The 18,621-nt window shown below is 49.7% G+C and overlaps 3 protein-coding genes across 4 annotated transcripts; 2 read left to right on the top strand and 1 right to left on the bottom strand.

Moving 5' to 3' along the window:
• The first annotated feature begins 1,325 nt into the window (after positions 1-1,325).
• rnmt (RNA (guanine-7-) methyltransferase) lies at positions 1,326-4,659 on the top strand. 2 transcript variants are annotated; one of them, XM_057021054.1, is made up of 11 exons: positions 1,326-1,453; positions 2,107-2,420; positions 2,497-2,626; positions 2,705-2,830; positions 3,068-3,183; positions 3,250-3,431; positions 3,514-3,678; positions 3,752-3,869; positions 3,994-4,095; positions 4,173-4,206; positions 4,453-4,659. In XM_057021054.1, exons 2-11 carry the CDS (start codon positions 2,112-2,114, stop codon positions 4,488-4,490), a joined length of 1,320 nt encoding a protein of 439 aa, XP_056877034.1. In that variant the 5' UTR covers positions 1,326-1,453; positions 2,107-2,111; the 3' UTR covers positions 4,491-4,659. The 2 variants fall into 2 exon arrangements, with proteins under 2 accessions (XP_056877034.1, XP_056877035.1); XM_057021055.1 differs by having other exon boundaries at positions 1,424-1,599.
• Positions 4,660-5,792: 1,133 nt separating this feature from the next.
• Positions 5,793-10,875, top strand: mindy1 (MINDY lysine 48 deubiquitinase 1). The gene is made up of 11 exons (XM_057021023.1): positions 5,793-5,951; positions 6,814-7,454; positions 7,572-7,817; positions 7,942-8,114; positions 8,186-8,243; positions 8,324-8,388; positions 8,497-8,758; positions 8,913-9,055; positions 9,124-9,318; positions 9,386-9,538; positions 9,689-10,875. Exons 2-11 carry the CDS (start codon positions 7,157-7,159, stop codon positions 9,758-9,760), a joined length of 1,665 nt encoding a protein of 554 aa, XP_056877003.1. The 5' UTR covers positions 5,793-5,951; positions 6,814-7,156; the 3' UTR covers positions 9,761-10,875.
• On the bottom strand, positions 10,682-18,599 carry LOC130518417 (phosphatidylinositol 4-kinase beta-like). Its single transcript, XM_057020999.1, has 14 exons — positions 18,320-18,599; positions 16,985-17,460; positions 16,230-16,702; positions 15,707-16,147; positions 14,982-15,209; positions 14,524-14,781; positions 14,340-14,446; positions 14,053-14,157; positions 13,826-13,949; positions 13,636-13,749; positions 13,413-13,564; positions 13,207-13,339; positions 13,010-13,130; positions 10,682-12,934 (listed from the first exon to the last, which is right to left on the bottom strand). Exons 2-14 carry the CDS (start codon positions 17,445-17,447, stop codon positions 12,753-12,755), a joined length of 2,901 nt encoding a protein of 966 aa, XP_056876979.1. The 5' UTR covers positions 17,448-17,460; positions 18,320-18,599; the 3' UTR covers positions 10,682-12,752.
• Positions 18,600-18,621: the final 22 nt, after the last annotated feature.

Below are 18,621 nucleotides of genomic sequence, written 5' to 3'. Positions count from 1 at the left end.
TCAGCTCATCAGAACTTTGCCATGAACATCAGTGTTTCCCCGACTGTGTCTGGTCATTGATGAGCTCATCTTGACTGACTTTAAAATCAGCACCAGCAGAGAGTTTTTAACGTGTTCATAACTGTCGCTGTAACATTTGTGTTGCTACAGCTGATCGATGAGGAGAAACTTATTTTGTGTGTGCGTGTGTGTGTGGGTGTGTGTGTGGGTGTGCATGTGTGTGTGTGTGTGTGTGTGGGTGTGTGTGTGGTATTTGTGAATCAAAGCCTCCTCTGTCTAAGACGTCTCTCGGTGTAAACGGACTCTTCTGAGCAGCCCTAGAAGCTTTTTAGCTTCAGCGCTGCTTCATTCAGAATCGCCGCGGCTTTGAAACACGGTAAGGTCAGATTTACATGTTTATAGAACTTCCATCCATTCATCAGAGCACTCATCCTTTCATCCATCCACCAGTCTTTCCATCCCCTGTCTGTGAACCATCTGTGTTCTGTAAACACTTTAGTCTGATTTTAAAAGAAGTGTTTTATTAATGATTTTCATTTGGTCTTCTTTAGAGACGACAGTGATCCACAGACCACACTCCTGGTCTTTATTGCTCTTGTGTAAAATTAGATCTAAAAGTGTTGATCACAGACGAGTATAAAAAGGTTAAACTGAGGTCAAACAACTTGGAGGTCACATGACCAGGGTTGACCAGCTCATGTCCTCTGTTCTTTTCATTGCAGTGAAGAATCCAGATGCTACCTGATCTTCAGCGTTTTGTCTCTTCATCTTTGTCCGCTGGGAGGATTTCAGGCATACCAGACAGGATCACCTGCTGAAACAGATCCAGAACAGGCTGATCCGAAACTGAAGCCCATCTGATCCGTCAGCATCGGCTCATCCAGACTGCAACCTCAGAACCTCTCCTTCATTTGATCTTGACTCAGTCTGATTGTAGCTAACTTTTCATTGTTTCAAATGAAAGAAAAGCAATTTAAAATTTTACCAAAAAATAGTTGACCCACACATCCGTTATCAGATGTCAATTGTATACGGAGTAAACAATGTGTGTGCTTGATTGGCACTACTGATTTTGTTCTGATTTAGTGATGGAAAGATGAAGCTTCCTCAAGCTTTGAAGCTTTTCAACAAATCGATTCACTCCAACGCGAAGCTTGATGCTTCATTTGCTCTAGTAGCTCATCTACTGGACAAACGGTGTATAACAGGTCAAAATAAACAAAATAAATAATAATAATCAGCAAAATAAAGAAGTATGCATGTATGTATTATGTTGTGTCTGTTTTGCTGAGCAGCATTATTTGAATACTTTATTACAGTTTATAATAATGTATTAATTATTCATTATTTACAGTAGGGTGAAGTTACTGAACACGCCTTACGTCACTACCGGTGAGACGCACAAATATGACGCATTTGAACGGAAGTTACGTACAGCTCGGGCTTTTGCATTGTAAGGTTTTCTCCTTGTTTTTCGTTGTTTTTAATGGTATATGTTATCTGCGACATTTGATTCTTATTTAGTCTGAAAGGTTGTTTTGGATGACTAATTCTCCTGTTAAATCAATATTCGAACCACCGCTCGTCTTTTCCTTAGAGGTAAATCTATTACTCTGCTAATTGCTAACGTTAGAATCCGAAGCACAGCACTTCGGAATTTTATCCATTTTCCCCCATTCAGTGTCTAAGAAATTAGCCCCCCACCAGAACCGACAAAACAACGGCCACAGTTGTTTGTTAATGATTATTTATTTGATAATAACATTTCCATGATGTAGCAGCAGCGTTCACTTGTGTAGTGCATTTAAATGCCAAGCTGCTCCAGAACATCGTAAGCGAGTCGGGCTGGATATCCAGATTTAGAAATCTAAACAGATTATTTACTTATTTCCAGGATATTTTACATCATCATCTCGAACTAATGACATATTCACAAAAATAAATCATAACCCTTGATTTGATCACGAGCAACACGTGACATTTAAAGTGTTTCATACCTTTGAAATTAATCCAGAACAAACACTCTTCTTGGTCATTAACGATGTTAAATGATCTTGTATCAGTGGAAGTTGTGACATATATACTAGCGTGAATTTGTGATTTTAGCATAAATGATGGAGCTTCAGCCTGTTGGGACAAAAGGACAGAGGGAGGATGCAGGTGAGGAGGACAAATCAAGGCTGAAGAGGAAACATGAAGACCAGGACGATTCAGAGCTTCAGCCTGTTGGGACAAAAGGACCGAGGGAGGATGCAGGTGAGGAGGACAAATCAAGGCTGAAGAGGAAACATGAAGACCAGGACGATTCAGAGCTTCAGCCTGTTGGGACAAAAGGACCGAGGGAGGACGCAGGTGAGGAGGACAAATCAAGGCTGAAGAGGAAACATGAAGACCAGGACGATTTGCCCGCCAAAAAGCTGGTAGATCATCAGTCAATGAGATCAGCTCAGAGTGTATACTGAGAGTCGATGTTGACGTTTGTCATTGACCTGTCAGGTGACTGATCACAGCGTGAAGGTAGCGAGTCACTATAACAGCCTGCAGGAAGTCGGCCTGGCTGTGCGAAGTCGAAGCCGAATTTTCTTCATGAGGAATTTCAACAATTGGCTGAAGAGCGTCCTGATTGGTAGGTGGCACACGTGAATCCATAGAGCACTCGAACACACCTGATTACATCTACATCACGTTGCTGTTTGTTTGACAGGCGAGATCCTGGAGAAGGTATGGGCAGGAGGCTCTCGGCAGGTGTCAGTGCTGGACCTCGGCTGTGGAAAAGGAGGAGATCTGTTAAAGTGGAGGAGAGGAGGGATCAGTCACCTTGTATGTGCAGGTAACAAGGTCTAGTTGATCTTTGGCTCCACCTAAGAATATTTCCTTAATTTTCCTGTCACGGTTCAAAAACTTCTTTCAAATTCAAGCTCCAGAAAATTAGATCGGGGATTTCTTCACAGCCGTCCGTTCGTCTTCCTGTTACAAATGCTCAGAGGAAGTCGAAGGTTTTGGGTGGGTGGGGCCAAGAGCCGGGCTCTGTCCAACTTTGAGCCTGAATTATTGTGTTTGTTGTCAGATATCGCTGCAGTCTCAGTGGAACAGTGTCGCAGTCGCTATGACGACATGAAGAGGAGGAGTCACATGAGTGAAAGACTCTTCAGCGCTCAGTTCATCACCGCGGACTGCACTAAGGTAAACGCCTACATTCTGGACCTGGTCACCGTCCAGATAGTCTTCAAGGTTTTTTTATGGTTGCAGGAAGTTCTGTCTGAGAAGCTGGACGATGACCAACTGATGTTTGACATCTGCAGCTGTCAGTTTGTGTATCATTACTCATTTGAGAGTGAACAAAAGGCCGAGATGATGCTGAGAAATGCCTGTGAGAGGCTGAAACCCGGAGGCTTCTTCATCGGAACCACGCCGGATGCCTTTGAACTTGTGTGAGACCTCTGACTGATAGAGTCTTCGGTCCACAGTGAAGACAGAACTCCGTTAACTCCGCTGTCGCATCTTCCTCAACAGGAAACGTCTGGAGGCGTCGGACTCTCTGTCATTCGGTAACGAGGTGTTCAACGTGTCCTTTGGGTCCAAAGGTCCGTATCCTCTCTTCAGATGTCAGTACCACTTCAGCCTGGAGGACGTTGTCAACGTCCCAGAGTTTCTGGTCTACTTCCCTCTGTTTGAGCAGTGAGTTTCTGCCTCTGCCCCACTGAACATTGTTAAAGACCACGAGCTCATTCTTCTTCTGTGGTCCCGCCAGCATGGCCAAGCGCCATAACATGCGTCTGGTGTCGAAGCAGCGGTTCTCCGAGTTCTTCCAGGAGAAGGTGAAGAAGGAGCAACATCGTAACCTCATGATGAAGATGATGGCTCTGGAGGTGAAGCTCTTAATAACCAGCATGAGATTCTGAAGCTGTTCCAATCTCTCAAAGCTCTTTTGTGTCATGAAACGTCTCAGTACTCAGATCTTTGAGGGGAACTTTGAATAAATGTCTGTTTCAGCCGTTTCCCGGTGATGGAAAAGGTCATCGGGCCTCAGACGCCAGCGCAGAGTACAGCCATGCTGAAGAGCACTGCAGCAGGGCAGGAGTCAGACTCCCTGTGGTGGGTGTTGTGACGGCACCGTCTGGGTCCAGGTCTGGTTCTGAACATGGTCTAATAGTGTGCTTTGTCCTTTGCAGGGAACGTTGAGCAAATCTGAGTGGGAGGCAACTAGTAAGTCCGTTTGGTTGTCACATTTGTTGTGTGCGATGTTTCACCACCCTTTCAATGACGTTTCATGTCCGAGAGAACCACATGAACCCAGAACACCTCAGGACACGTCCTCTATGTCTGCGCCTCACTAATATTACTACATAAACATACAACACCGGTCTTTAGCTTTAAAAACACCAACATTCTTGCATTTCTCATTTACCTGGCGGCTGCTTGTTAACAGACTCTCCCTCTCACCTGGTGCAGGTATCTACCTGGTCTTTGTCTTCCAGAAGATGTCCTGATGCTGATAGTAAACTCTTCTGTTGTCTGAGCTCATCTGGGACTCCTCCTCAGACCATTTGCATTTGTACAGTGTTTATGTTTAGTTTTTGTCCCCACCCCCCCACCCCCTTTTTTTTTTAGAAACTATGATTTGTGTGAATTAAAACTAAGTTTAAACTGTTGTTGAAATGGAGACATTTTATTTCAGACTTGTTCACAAACTTCCAATTTAACCATCTGACAGAACACGTGCTCAGCTCATCTTCAAGGCAGCATAAATGATGACAAAAGAAAAATGTTGGTGTGATGTCTAAAAATGTTCAGGAGATTGTATCTAAAATTCTAAATGATTAAACAATATTGATCATTTTGAAGGTCATCGGGCCTCAGACGCCAGCACATCAGGTCTGAACTAGTGACCCATTCTATTGTGGAGGTCTGTCAAAACCGAAATAATTAAATATCTAATCAGAACTTCAGCCCAAAAGCCCGACAGTTACTCAGAAACTCTAACACACCAGACGCCACAAGTTCGTTTTAACGTCGCTCACGTTTGACGACTTTCATATATTTCTCATTGTCAGAATCAGAATCAGAATCAGAAGCAGGTTTATTGCCATTGTTCATGTAATACACAGTATTACACAAACTAGGAATGTGTCATGGTGTGACGCTGCGACAATCAACATAAAGAAGACCACACTAGAATAAGTTAAATAAAATAAAATAAGACAAAATAAGATAAGACATATATACATTATATACATAAATAGTAGGTGGTAAGAGGTATGTGGTAAGAAATAGTGCAGGTCCAAGCAGGAGTAATGTATTGCTCGTGAGTCCGACTGGCTGCTGTACATGGTGCTTAAGTGATAAGTCACTTGGTGTTCAGCAGCCTGATGGCAGAGGGGAAGAAGCTGTTCATGTAGCGGGAGGTTTTGGTCCGAATGGACCGTAGTCTCCTGCCTGAGGGGAGGGGGGAAAACAGTCCGTGACCAGGGTGGGAAGGGTCGGCCGTGATCCGACCTGCACACCTCCGGGTCCTGGAGATATACAGGTCCTGGATGGATGGAAGCCTGTTTTAACAACTTTGCCAGCAACGAATGCGAACGGGCCAGCTGGGTTCGGGTCATTCGCCGATTGAATCACGTCCAACATCGTCACGCATACAAAAATGCAGCCAGGTTGTTATTTCTTTGGTTAACTTCAACTAGGATGTGTCACACGCAAAAATAGCAAATTGTTTAAAAGTACGTGGATGTTAAATGTTAAATTTGTTGGTGTGATAATTCTAACACTTTTGTGGGTGTTGCTTTGGGTCTATTTTCATGATTTATGTAGAAAAGGTGACATAGCTAGCGGGCGCTACCCGGATGTGACGCATTTTAAGGGCGTGGCTTCTACCATTCGCGTTGGTAAATGTAAACAGCTAGCATGACCGCTCAGCAGCCAGCACCAGGAGGGACCCGGACCTGCTAACGGTACACCATTACACTTGTTGTTTAAGCTCCCATTTATTCGTTTGTAGTAAAAAACAAAAAACAGTTAGATATGTGATGTGGTTTGCACGTGGATTTAATTTGATTCTTCCTTTTCGTACTTTGTAGGACACCAGCTAACTTAGCTAACTTAGTTAGCTCAGAGCGCTAGTGTCAGCTTTGCTAGCTCTAACAGTTTTTCTCCACCAGAAATCTGCTTAATGTAGAACTGTCAGCGGCTCAGCGCGGTTCCGCCTCCCAGCTGGGCTGTTTTGGTTGTGGTGGCTGTTGTCGGGAGCTCCAGTTACATTCATGTTGTTGATGAGGTTTTTCAGACAGCTGCTGACTCGTTGTCACCTTGTAGATTAAGATTAAAGATGTGAACCCTAAAAATAAACTCGCCCTTATTATTTGACCTGTTGCCAGACTTTTATCCTGTCCTGGCTTCTTACCTGTCCAGCAGTGATGTCCGCCAGTGCTGACGTCATAGAGGACGGCTTAGCTTTGATCTAGCTGATCTAGCAGCAGCACAGGACTCGACGACGCCCGAACCAAGACCTGATCAATTATTATAATTGAGCAATTTTAAAGTCATTAAAGCAAACTTGTCATCCAGTGTTTTTGTTTTTGACGACCCTTAACTCGCAGAAGTGGAATAATTTGAACTGTGGGCTAAATTAACTTACCTGTGATGGTAAATGGATACAGATAAAGGGAAGCCTCTGAAATAAAGGTTTGCGGCTGTTGTAGCGACACCTGGTGGCAGACTGTCAGAACAGCTGTACCTCATGGTTCATGTGTCCATTATCATCTTTAGGAAAGTCTGTCTAACAGCAAACTGAATTGACTCTTTTTTTTATTACAGTTTGGTGAGCTACTTCCTGTCTGCAGGTGAAGCAGGAAGTTGTCAGCCATCGCTGACCCAGTTTACCACGTAGTCAAATGAGCACTTCCTGTCAGCAGACGATTCGGAGCTGGAATTTTGATGAACGGGCATAAGCTGGCAATGATCGGTGTTGGTCGGATGGCTGGGTTGGTTTGGTGAAACCTGCTTTGGCGTGATTACTGAGGCTGTGTGGGCGGCCATGTTGGGGCCTCGGCGGGTGTTTGTCACCACACGGCCATCTTAAGTATCAGTCAACACAGATGCCCCGAGACTGCTGCGCGTTGCAGCTGATTAATTCCTGTTGTTATTTGATGAGCCGACGATGGCGTCGCCCAGCTCAGCGCCGACTGAACCTGACGGGGAGGAAACATCTTTTCCTGCTGAAAACAAAGAACTGATCCTCCCCACAACAAAGACTGGGGCTGCTGTCCTGAGCAGCAGCGCCGCCAACAGTCTTTTTCCTGCCGCAGCAGTGGATGATGATGATGAAGAGGCCACGCCCACCCCGCCAGAGTCATCATCGATGTCCTCTGAAAACGGGACCATGACTCTGGCCACCACAGAAGAAGAATCTCTGTCGGTCCTGCTGAGGGGCAGGATAGACGGAGGAGAAGAAGCAGGTAAGAGGTCAGACCAGCTCCAGGATCTGGATTTGATCTTCTCAGCCAACAACACTTCATCATTTGGATGTTGTGAGGAAGGTCTGCAGCTGTTGGCTCTCTGATGTGTACCGGCAGGTTTGGACCTCGACGAGAACGAGAACTCGTCCGTGGTCACGGCAGGCGCCTCAGACGACCAACAGGAGTCCTCGGACTCTGCTTCCTTCTCCATCCCTAGTCTGGAGTTCTCAGACGGGCTCACGGCCGCAGCCAGCTCGCTGGACATGGAGGACAGTCTGTCCCCGTCCTGCTGTGGTCCACAGACCAGCTCCACGTCCACTGAGGTTCCTGGTCTGAAGGACGACCAGCAGCTGGGCGCTGAGGGTGAGGCCAAGAGTGGCAACGACATCTTTGCATCTCTTGTGTGATCGAGTCAAGTCAGAGGAATGAAAACATTCAAAAAACTTTGTTTTTCTGAATAAAACTGGAATTGCCTTCCCGACCACAGGGGGCGCTGCAGTGGCTCCCTCCGTCAGCACTGAGCCGGGGGGTAACATGCCGGCGTATTACCTGGTGAAATGGATCACCTGGAAGGAGAAGAAGACCCCCATCATCACGCAGAGTGAGAACGGACCCTGCCCCCTGCTGGCCATCATGAACACGCTGTTCCTACGATGGAAGGTGGGTCCAGCGCCGCCATCGCGTTGAGTCAGTGACCTTTAACCCCTCAACTTAAACGAGTTTGTGCTCAGGCGAAGCTTCCTGCTCAGACTGAAGTCGTCACCACTGAAGACCTGATGGCTCACCTGGGTAAGACCCCCCCCCCCAGGACCACAGGAAGTGATGGTATCAGATTCTATTAAATTATTTTGTGGCGTGTCTGTGTGTAGGGGAGTGTGTGCTGTCTGTCACCCCCAGAGAGAAGGCTGATGGGATGGAGCTCAACTTCCAACAGGTAAACACACACACACACACACACACACACACACACACACACACACACACACTTACCTAGCCGGTATATTCCACACTCAGTGTAAAAATGTGTGTTTGTGTGTGTCAGAACATGAGCGACACCATGGCCGTGCTCCCAAAGCTCTCCACCGGTCTGGATGTTAACGTGCGCTTCACTGGCGTGTCAGACTTTGAATACACGCCCGAGTGTATCGTGTTTGACCTGCTGGACATCCCGCTGTACCACGGCTGGCTGCTGGACCCTCAGAGTCCAGAGATGGTGGCAGCGGTGGGGAAGCTCAGCTACAACCAGCTGGTGGAGAAAATCATCGACTACAAACACTCAGCTGACAGCAGTCGAGTCAGTGAAGGTAAAAACATGCATGAGACCTGTTTTTTGTGGGGTATGAACACACACTCCTACCTGTGTGTGTGTGTGTGTGTGTGTGTGTGTGTGTGTGTGTGTGTGTGTGTGTGTGTGTGTGTGTGTGTGTGTGTGTGTGTGTGTGTGTGTGCACGCCGCAGGTCTGGTAGCGGAGCAGTTCCTGGAGTCCACGGCCACCCAGCTGTCCTATCACGGTCTGTGTGAGCTCAACACCACGGCCAAAGAGGGAGAGATCTCCGTCTTCTTCAGGAACAACCACTTCAGTACCATGATTAAACACAAGGTGGCGCTGCTCTCACACCCCCGCCTGTCGCTCTCCCTGGCTGGTGTTAATATAGCTCTGCGCTGTAGGGTCACCTGTACCTGCTGGTGACGGACCAGGGCTTCCTGCAGGAGGAGGGTCTGGTCTGGGAATCTCTTCACAACGTGGAGGGAGACGGGAACTTCTGTGATTCCGACTTCAGACTGTGTCACCCCCCGCAGAGAGTCCCGCCCAGCGGCGCCCTGGCGCCCAGCGCCGAGGAGCAGCAGCGGCAGATCGACCAGGTGAGTCGGGTGTTGGCGAGGGCCGCTGGAGGAACGGCCGATTGACAGGATGTGTTGCTGACATCAGGACTACCTGGTGGCGGTGTCCCTGCAGCAGCAGGGCGGGGCCGCAGGACCCCTTAGTGACCTGGAACTGGCCCGACAGCTCCAGCAGGAGGAGTACCAGAACCAGCAGCACCTCCAGAACCAGCAGCAGGGGGAGCCGCCAGCTGCAGCACAGGTAACAGCAGCAAAGCCCCGCCCACTAACAGGCTTAACTGTCGTTAGCCAACGTCCGAACAGGAAGTTAACGTTAAGTGTGTGTTAACACGAGCACTTCCAGGATGAACTCAGCTCTGTTGTCGTGGTGATGATGTCATTGTGTTTCTAGGCCAGAGGTCAAGGGTCACAACAGGGAGGAGCCAGAAGAAAAGACAAAGATTCAGACTGTGTCGTCCTATAGAGCAGTTACACACACACACACCCTTGTGCTTCTATCTTTGTGAGGACTCTCCTAGACTTCCTGACCCAGTTCCTGACCCTGCAACCAGGTCTTAACCTTCAAACAGTCCTTTGAAGTTGTGAGGACCAGACAAAATGTCCTCACTTTGCTAGTAGAACGAGTGTTTTGGTACTCAACATGTAGCAAGAACACACACACACACACACACGCGCAATGCCAAACTTCAGTGTTTTCTATGTCCGAGCAGTTTGATGTGTGATGGAAGCCTTTTTCCTCATGATTATTTACTCGTCCGTTATGTTTCAGCTTTATTGATCAGTGTCTTATATAATTGACCACTAATTTGTGTCCGTTCAGCAAAAGTGAGTCTTAATCTGATGATAATTGCAGGATTCATTGATCACACTTTAACTCTTAAGCAGTGGATGATTTTCTTGTCGCTGAACCATTTTTACCTGTCGAGCTCACCTGTAACGATCAGCTGTGGGTCACATGACCAGTGAGAGCTGGGATCTGTAAAGAGCTACAGGAAATCTGATTTCTACTCTACTACACTAGCCTATTCTAGTTTTTGTTCTTAAAAGCTGTCAGAAGAATACACCAAATATTTGATTTAAATACATCCGTAAGAATTCCAAAGATATCCCATCATGTGGAATTCCAACCTGACCCCAGATCAGCTGATCAGTTTGGATGAAAACAGTCAAATTCCAAAATGTAAATAGAAACAAACTTTTGTTACAAATATTTAATATTTTGGTAACTTTCTGAGTGAGGTGACGTGAACTGACACGTTTTTCTAAAGGATTTTAATGTTTTCTGCCTGCTTTTAGTCCATTTTTCTGCCGACTTTCATCAACAAATGTCAAATTCACAGTCACCACTTTTTCAACAAGGTGATAAAGTGAAAGAAATCCCAGATTTGGCTGAAAATCGAAGCGTTTTAAGGTGTTTGTTTCACGGACCGACTCTGGAGGAACCAGAACAGAACCTCCAGGGGTTCCGAACGCTTTCCCATCATGCCGTGCGTCGATGACGTCGTTTTTCTGTCTGCTCTTTTAAAGGTTGTATTTAATCGCTAAATCAATAAAAACGTCTTTTGTTCACACACTAAATGGTTTAATCTGTCCTTTAAAGCTGGGTTTTTATGTAAATAAATACATTGTGAAGCTTCTTCAGCATAAAATCTTTTTATTAAAAACCAAAAGGTTGAAAAACGGACGTTAGCGTCGTTTAAAAAAAACCGCGAAATACACGTAGTGTTGAATAAGAAGTGGTTTTTGTGGCTTCACATTGAACCGACAGAGGAAAGAAGGTAAAAGAACAACATTTGCAACCACGAACAGTTTAAAACCTGCCGGTAAACAGAACATATGAGGAAAAGAGAACCGTTCTGACCCGGTCCAAACGGGGCTAAAGCACTTCTCAGGCCGGAGACACCGTCGTCTCTCCGGTTGCATTGTTACGTTTGTACCTTCTGTACATTTCAAGGCATCAAGATTTCCGCAGAAACTGACATTTCGTTTAAATACGCACATCCAGAACAACAAAAACGGAAAACGAAGAGCTTCGTTTAGTCGAGCGCGGGAAAATGTTTAGCATATATCAACATGTTTACATTAACTGTGCTTCCATAGTGGTCAAAACACGGCCAAGCTAGCGGAGTTAGCCAGCACACAACATGGGAGAAAATTCATGTTCAGGGATCAAACTTCATATCATTTGCTACCATTAGATGGCAAACCTACAACGGAAGGCTAATGCCAACAAGAATTAGCAACATTACTGTCGTGTTACAGCTCGCTTTTAATTACAAGGCAGATTTATGTGTCTTATAATTAAAAACGGGTTAAATCACATTTGAAACGCTGACTCATGCTGACTCTATTAGCTGGTGTTTCTTTACAAAAATATTGGATATGAACACTTAGTAAGTAGCTAGCATGAAATGTTTTCCTGACGATATGGGTTTTTATAGTAAAAAGACACGAAAAAATACAAGACTAAAGCGGTAGTGGTAGCTAATGTTAGCATTTACATCTAGTATTTTTCTGTTAGTACACCAGGCTAAAGCGTCCATGTGGAATGTATGTATGATGTGTTAACGCCACACAACTGTTAACCTAATTTCACATGTGGAATTTGGCGCTCTCTCCCTCATATAGAGCAAATCAACAGCAGTTTAATTTTAAATATGTCAACATGACAAGTTAGTGGAACTGATGAAGGTTTGCTAAAATCTGATATTTTTGCCATTTCCCACAAGAACTGCTTTAGCCTGTAGGCTACATTGTAACCTTTCATAGTCCTTCAATTCAATACTGTAGAGTTAGCGTTAGCGACAGACAAATGGCGTGAAATTCGGCACGGACCTTCAAACTATAATGAAACCAGATGAAACTTCAGATTAACCTCCTGCTCTTCAAGTTTCATACAGTTTGTAAAAGACATCAAAGCCAACATTAGCGTCCATTTGAGTAAAGAAACATGCTGGTGTTAGCATGCTAATGCTGTTGTTGTCAGCTGTCATCAACTACAGGAGATGAGAACGATTGTTAAAAAGGTAAAATAGCCGATCCGAAGAAAAACATCTGTTATTCTAAACGCATCTTCTCTGATGCTCAGCGGACAGAATTAGAGTGTTTTATCACTTCGACAACAACAAAAGCGCCTGTGAGGCCACATTTCAATACAAGGGGCCAGACATTGTGCTTTCTTCACAGCGTTCTCCTGTTCTTAAAGAACGGGCTGGTGGCAGAAAAGTGGGAGAACCATTTAAATCTATACAAACTCCTCTGGTGGAATGTTTTAGGAAAACTTTGTGGGTGGAAATAAAACCAAACGTCTTCTTTCCCCCCACAGCAGGACTCTCAAATCTGCATCTCCACGTAGATCGACTGATAAAAATTAGCATTCGTTTAAGCCGATTTAGCCGTTGTCCCTCCAGATGCTCTTAATTTCCCAGCTGCCCTAAAGGCATCGCCTCTGCGGGTCACATGATGCCGTTGGTGACGTACTGGAAGGAGTCGTACAGTTTGGTGGTGATGGAGCGCACGGACCCGTCCACCAGCTGCTCCACCAGCACCTGCAGCTGCTCCTCCGTCAGCGACATGTGGAAGCGCTCCTTCAGGCCGCGGATGGTGCTGGACCCATGGAAACAGGGAAGGTGGGACCCTGTGGGGGGGGGGGGGATAAATGCTCAGGGGAATCCTGACAGGTAGAGGAAGCGTGTCGGAAGCGTGTCGGTACCGTGTTGCATGACCTCCACGATCTGCAGAACCTTCTCCATGTGCTTCCTGGCTGCGATCAGACCCTGAAGCATCAGCATCTTATAGTAGATGAACATGTCGCCGTCTGGACCCCCCATCACCTGCAGACACACACAACCTTGGTCAGGCCACGGCGTGCCCGTCGCCATCGGCAACACGCGCGCACACGTTACCCACGTCCACAAACTCCGACGTCAGCTTGAAGGCGGAGGTTTCGAAGCCGAGGTTCCGGGGAGAGCTGGACAGGATGAAGCCAAAGTCGATGTGGATGATGTGGCCCTCGGAGTCCAGCAGGATGTTCCCGTTGTGCCTGCGGAGACAGCGGCGGCGTCACGAAGGGGCGGGGCCCATGGCAGCGCAGCCCGCAGTGGGCGGGGCCTCACCTGTCTTTGACCTGCAGCAGGTAGCAGATCAGGCTGTAGCCGGCGCAGCTCTGCACAAAGTTCCGCTGAGCGCTCAGGAACTCCTCCGTGGTGGGAGCACCGTGCTCCTGCAGGAAGTAGTCCAGCAGAGACAGCTGGCTCTGTTTCCGCACCTGAAGGTCCAACAGAACCAACGTTACTCACAAGACAACCAGAACCTGACGCCAGAACACGGCGGCGGCACCTGGTGCAGCGACACGGCGTTGAGGACCGGCTCGATCATCCCGCTGTCCGAGGACATCACCAGGATCTTGTAGGGTTTGATCCACAGAGGAACCCGCTCCTGCTGCCAGATGGACTGCAGAACAGACACGTCGGATCAGAACCCAAACCAGGGACGGCCACCAGGGGGCGACACGGGTCAGAACGTGTACCTGCAGCTGTCGGAGGACCTGATAGGCCAGCAGCTCCTGCCGCAGGTCGTCTCCGCACTTGACGATGACGGACAGCAGGCGCCAGTTCATCAGGTGACCGTAGGGCGACGCCTCCCTGATCCTCCTGAACACACACACACACACACACACACACACACACACACACACACAGCGTCAGAACACACTTCAGTCCACTCAGGGACACAGCTGGTGCCGACGGGTCCCACCTGACTTTCTCCTCCCAGGGTTCTTTGAGGGCGACGGCTGACGGGTCCTCGGGGTCCCTCCTGAACGACGTCGGAGGGTGAGCAAGGTTCTCCGAGAGACGGCGCCTGGAGAACCACAGCGGCGAGAACTCAGAACTTCCCTTTTGACAGTTTTGAGGTCATCGCCACTCAAACGACGGTCCGAAGCCCGAAGCTCCGCCCACACAGCGCAGCCACATCAGACGGCGGCAGGTTTATGAGGAACACCACAGTCACCACAACAGAACCAGAACCAGAACCTCCTGTACCTGATGTCGCCCGCGGCGATGAAGACCGGCTCCCGGCTCTCCAGGCTGGTGATGCTGTCCACTGAAAACTGGCTGATGTTGTCGCTGCTGCTGGTCTGAGCCTCCGTCTGCAACACACACACACACACACACTAGCGTCACCAGATCTTCAGGTGAGTTCGCCACCACAGAAGAAGTGTCTCACCTCCACCTGGAGCTGTCCGATGTCGTCCGTCGCCCAGGCGTCGTCGTCGTTGTCGTAGTTCTGGACAGTAGAGAAACTTCCTGCTCGGTGCTCCGACGTCATCCCGCAGTTAGCGTTAGCCGCCGTCACACCGCCGCCACAGTCCAGGTTCTCCGCCGAGCGAGCCGTCCTGATTCTGGTTTCTGGAATCCGGATAGGGACGGGAGACGTCTCGAAGCTCTCGCACTCCAAAACTTCCACGTAGATGATGTACGGAGCCTGAAGAGGAGGAAGAGGATGTGACATCAGCGTCTGAGTGTGTGTGTGTGGGACCGGGTGTGTGTGTGTGGGACACCGGGTGTGTGTGTTTGGGACTGTGTGTATGTGTGGGACACCGGGTGTGTGTGTTTGGGACCATGTGTGTGTGTGTGAGACCGTGTGTGTGTGTGTGTGGGACCAGGTGTGTGTGTGTGTGGGACCTTGTCTTTGGAGTTGAGGACCACGGCTTGTGTGTGTGGGATCCGACACACGTGATGTTGGCGCTCGGCGGTGGGCAGCCACACCCGTGCTGGCAGCTTGTGGTTGAGCAGCGACAGTTCCGAGATCAGCCGCTGAGTCTTCTGCTCTTTGGTCGGAAGCGTCGCCAAACGCTTCCCGATGCAGAGCAGCGACTTGACAAAATCCCGCTGAGGACGCAGCCGGTCGGGCTAAAACACACACACACACACACACACACACACACACGATTAGGGACTCTAAATTACACAAAAACGCATCCACGTTACTTCGTGTTGCCTTCACTGACTCAGCGAGTGTCCTTCGTCCTGAGGTAGAATCACGACTCAGCGATGATCACATGATCTAAATGATGCAGAGGCTCCGCCCACAACACATGGCTTAACTTCCTGAATCACGGCATGTCTCAGACGTCCCGTTAATGTATGGCAAAGCCTGTGTTTATTACCACACTATTACTACTCTATTACAAGTACTGGTGACAAGTAGCAGTAACACCACCAGTACGAGGCCATTTTATCCGGTCACATCTCGCCAGGGACCTGGTCATGTGACTGAACGATGTCTGGACACGCCTCTAGCAGCAGTCAGCCAATCAGAAGTGGTCATGTGACCGTTCAGCCCTCAGAGCCAAACATGCATCAGCAGATTTCAGGCATCAGTCGTCACGGTTACCCCCCCCCCTCACCTCCTCGTGGACTGCCTCCACTTTTGGGTTACTTCCGGTTCGCCGGAGCCCAGACGGCGGCGGGTTTCCCACCGTGGTGGCGTCCGACTTGGATCTGTGGTGGGTCCTTTTAGATGGGGACGCAAAGACTTCCCCCTCCCCAGCGACGGGGCTGCCTGGGGCGGGGCTGCCAGTGGGGGGGGGCGGCGAAGGGTCCAGGTTGCTGCTGTGGTGACGGCGGTGGTTCGGCGGCGACGAAACCGAGCCGTCGGAGACGGACTGGGACCTGGGACCGTCGGGCAGGGAGGAGGCGGGAGGCTTGAGGTCATCGGACAGGATGAGCTTTCGGAGTTTGGTCCCCCTGGAGTGGCGCTGGGTGGAGATGTGCATGTCGGAGGAGTACGCCCCCAGCTGCCACGCCGTCAGCAGCGAGAAGGTGATGCTGCCTCTGCAACGGTGCACCTGAAAGACAGGAACACGGTTCGGTCCTGGTCCGCACAGCCCGGATCGGAGGACCAGCGCCGGGCCTTGCTAGCAGACTCACCAGGTAGGGCCGGATGGCGTCGCCCACCTCCGCGTCCATGTGCACGTACATGTTGAGCAGCTGCGGCAGGTAGAAGTCCACCTCGCGGTCGGGGAAGCTGAAGAGGCGGTTGCCGATGTAGGCCTGCACGCCCGGCTCCTTCGACTTGTACAGGTAGGAGATCGCCATGGACACGTCAAACAGCTTGGACTCAAAGAGACGGAGCAGCCAGGACTGTTTGGAGGTCGAGGTCTGCGGCGCCGAGGGGCCGGGAGGACGCGGCTCCTGCTGGACCTGCGTATCAGAACCTCCCTGCTCCTCCTGCTCCTCGTCTTCTTCTTTGATGGAGCGGGTGTCTGTGCTGGTGGACCACTGTGGGTTCTTGGAGAGGTCACAGCAGACCTGAGGCTTCTGCTCAGGAGCTTCTCTGTTCCTCAGCTTGACCTTAAGGAGAACCTCCTGGCAGGCCTTGAGAGCCACTTCAGGGTCGATGACTGCGGGGGGGAAACAACCAGACGTTTGATCATTAAAGCTGTAAAAGATGAAGCAACAGGGTCTGAGAGAACCTGGTTCCACAGCAACCAAAAGACTCACCGTGGCCCCAGATAAAGAACCACATTTAGATATGACCTACTGGGCTGGACCAGAACCAGGTCACTGTGTGGGCCTCCAGAAGGCCTTACAGGTCCTAGAGTGAAGTTCCAGGGACCCGACCCGGACTCGCCGACGATGTGATCACATGACCATTCTGGAGTCGAGAAATGAAAGGTTCTGACCTTGGTCCACCCCGAGGTCCATCTCCATGGCGTCCTCCGAGATGACGTCCAGCGGGGGGCTGGGTCCTCGGGGGTCCCCGCCGCTGGAGGCGCCGCTGCTGCCGATGCCCTCGCTGGTGCTGCTGCCGAGGCTGCCGCTGCTGCCGATGCTGCCGCTGGGGCTGGAGCTGCGGGGGCTGGCGCTGGGGGAGGAGGGCTGCTCGCCCACGGGGGACGGGGGCAGCTGGAGCTGCGGCCGGGGGTGGTGGTGCTGGTAGTGACGGTGGGCCGGGACGTCAGAGGAACTCTCGGAATACGACGAAGTTGAAGAAGAGGAGGAGGAGGAGGCACTGGATGGGGAGGAGGGACAGGAGAAGGTGGTGGGGGAGGAAGAGGAGGCCGGGGGAGGTGGAGCAGGAGCGTGGGAGGGGCTAAGGTGGAGGGTCCGCACAGCTGGGGACAAGGACACCTCGGTGTCGGCCATTTTGGAGGACAGACTGTGGAAAACAGATTTTCCTGATTGAAGTCAGCAGGTTGATCAACATGTGAGCAGTGTCTGATCCCCACGTGAGGGTTAAATTAATCAGCGATCAATTCACACACATCAAAGCTGCTGGAGGAAACGATTAAAAAAAGTTGCTGTTCTGCCAGATGACATCATCACAGGGGCAGATGTGGAAGATGATGATGTCATCAAACAGATTTCAGAGTGGGGGGGGATCCCCAGATCAGAGTGGAGGGACTTCTCCGTCTCTGTGAGGACACGCCAACAGTCCCCGTTGTGGGGAAACTTCCTGTATTTAACCGGAAGTGAATTTGATCAAATCTCTTATTGACAAACGTTCGCGGAGAGTCTGGTCACGTGTCTGCTTGAAAACCAAAGTCTTTCCAGGCGTGACTGACGTGGGACAACGATATCTTAGCCGTTAGCCCAGGACACGGCGCGCGTTTGTGTGTGCGTGACGTGTGCAGTTCAGACAGAGTGAAGTTTATCGTCACATCACAGCTCTCTCTCTCTCTCTGACGTCACAACCTACGACGCTTTTCTTTGACATCCATCGGGATTTTATGGGACCGTTTACGTGAAAGCTGCAGTATTTTGAGCACTTGGGCTGAGACCGTGAGGATATTCCAGGTCTTGGCAGCTGGTTCCGACCAACATCGGGGTGCTGTAGTCAGCACAGCCGGAGCGGAGCCGCTCCCTTCTGATGAAAACAAATCGGTGGTCGGAGGGGGAGAAGGGGACCGGGGCAGGCCCACGGCCCGGCCAGCCACCGCGGATGGATTAAAGCGAGCCAACAACAGACAAAACCACCGAGGAAAATGGGGCGAGGACGGGAGAGGAAGGACGCTTACCCGGTTATGAGGAGTCTTGACTCCGGATCAACTGTCCCCAGACTGGGCCTGTAATCGGGATGCGTCCCTGGAGTCTCCCGGTTAAATTCACCTCTGGAAACCGGGATTCCGTCCGGGAGTCGATCCTAGTTTGGATCTGAGCTTCAAGTCTTCAATCGATCCATCTGTCCGGATTTGGGAGCCCGGATCCGCTCGGTTCGACCCTGCGTGCTTTAAAGCAGCAATGACGCAAGTTTCGTCAAGACAGCTGCTGTTAGAGACCGTTTCCGGTAGTGATTTACACAATAAAAGCACAAAGAAAA

The sequence above is a fragment of the Takifugu flavidus genome, chromosome 21 (genome assembly GCF_003711565.1).
Source record: "Takifugu flavidus isolate HTHZ2018 chromosome 21, ASM371156v2, whole genome shotgun sequence".
Taxonomy (NCBI): domain Eukaryota; kingdom Metazoa; phylum Chordata; class Actinopteri; order Tetraodontiformes; family Tetraodontidae; genus Takifugu; species Takifugu flavidus.
Note: the sequence above shows the minus strand (reverse complement) of the source record. Positions and strands in the feature narration are given on the sequence as shown.

Excerpts from the sequence above, each read along its gene's own strand:
- rnmt (XM_057021054.1), top strand. The coding sequence starts at position 2,112 with ATGATGGAGCTTCAGCCTGTTGGGACAAAAGGACAGAGGGAGGATGCA. Across the intron at positions 2,421-2,496 it reads ATTTGCCCGCCAAAAAGCTG|GTGACTGATCACAGCGTGAA; the intron begins GTAGATCATCAG and ends TTGACCTGTCAG. Across the intron at positions 4,096-4,172 it reads CAGGAGTCAGACTCCCTGTG|GGAACGTTGAGCAAATCTGA; the intron begins GTGGGTGTTGTG and ends TGTCCTTTGCAG.
- mindy1 (XM_057021023.1), top strand. The coding sequence starts at position 7,157 with ATGGCGTCGCCCAGCTCAGCGCCGACTGAACCTGACGGGGAGGAAACA. Across the intron at positions 7,818-7,941 it reads CCAGCAGCTGGGCGCTGAGG|GGGGCGCTGCAGTGGCTCCC; the intron begins GTGAGGCCAAGA and ends TCCCGACCACAG. Across the intron at positions 9,539-9,688 it reads AGCCGCCAGCTGCAGCACAG|GCCAGAGGTCAAGGGTCACA; the intron begins GTAACAGCAGCA and ends TTGTGTTTCTAG.
- LOC130518417 (XM_057020999.1), bottom strand. The coding sequence starts at position 17,447 with ATGGCCGACACCGAGGTGTCCTTGTCCCCAGCTGTGCGGACCCTCCAC. Across the intron at positions 16,703-16,984 it reads GGACCTCGGGGTGGACCAAG|TCATCGACCCTGAAGTGGCT; the intron begins GTCAGAACCTTT and ends TCCCCCCCGCAG. Across the intron at positions 16,148-16,229 it reads ACGCCATCCGGCCCTACCTG|GTGCACCGTTGCAGAGGCAG; the intron begins GTGAGTCTGCTA and ends CCTGTCTTTCAG.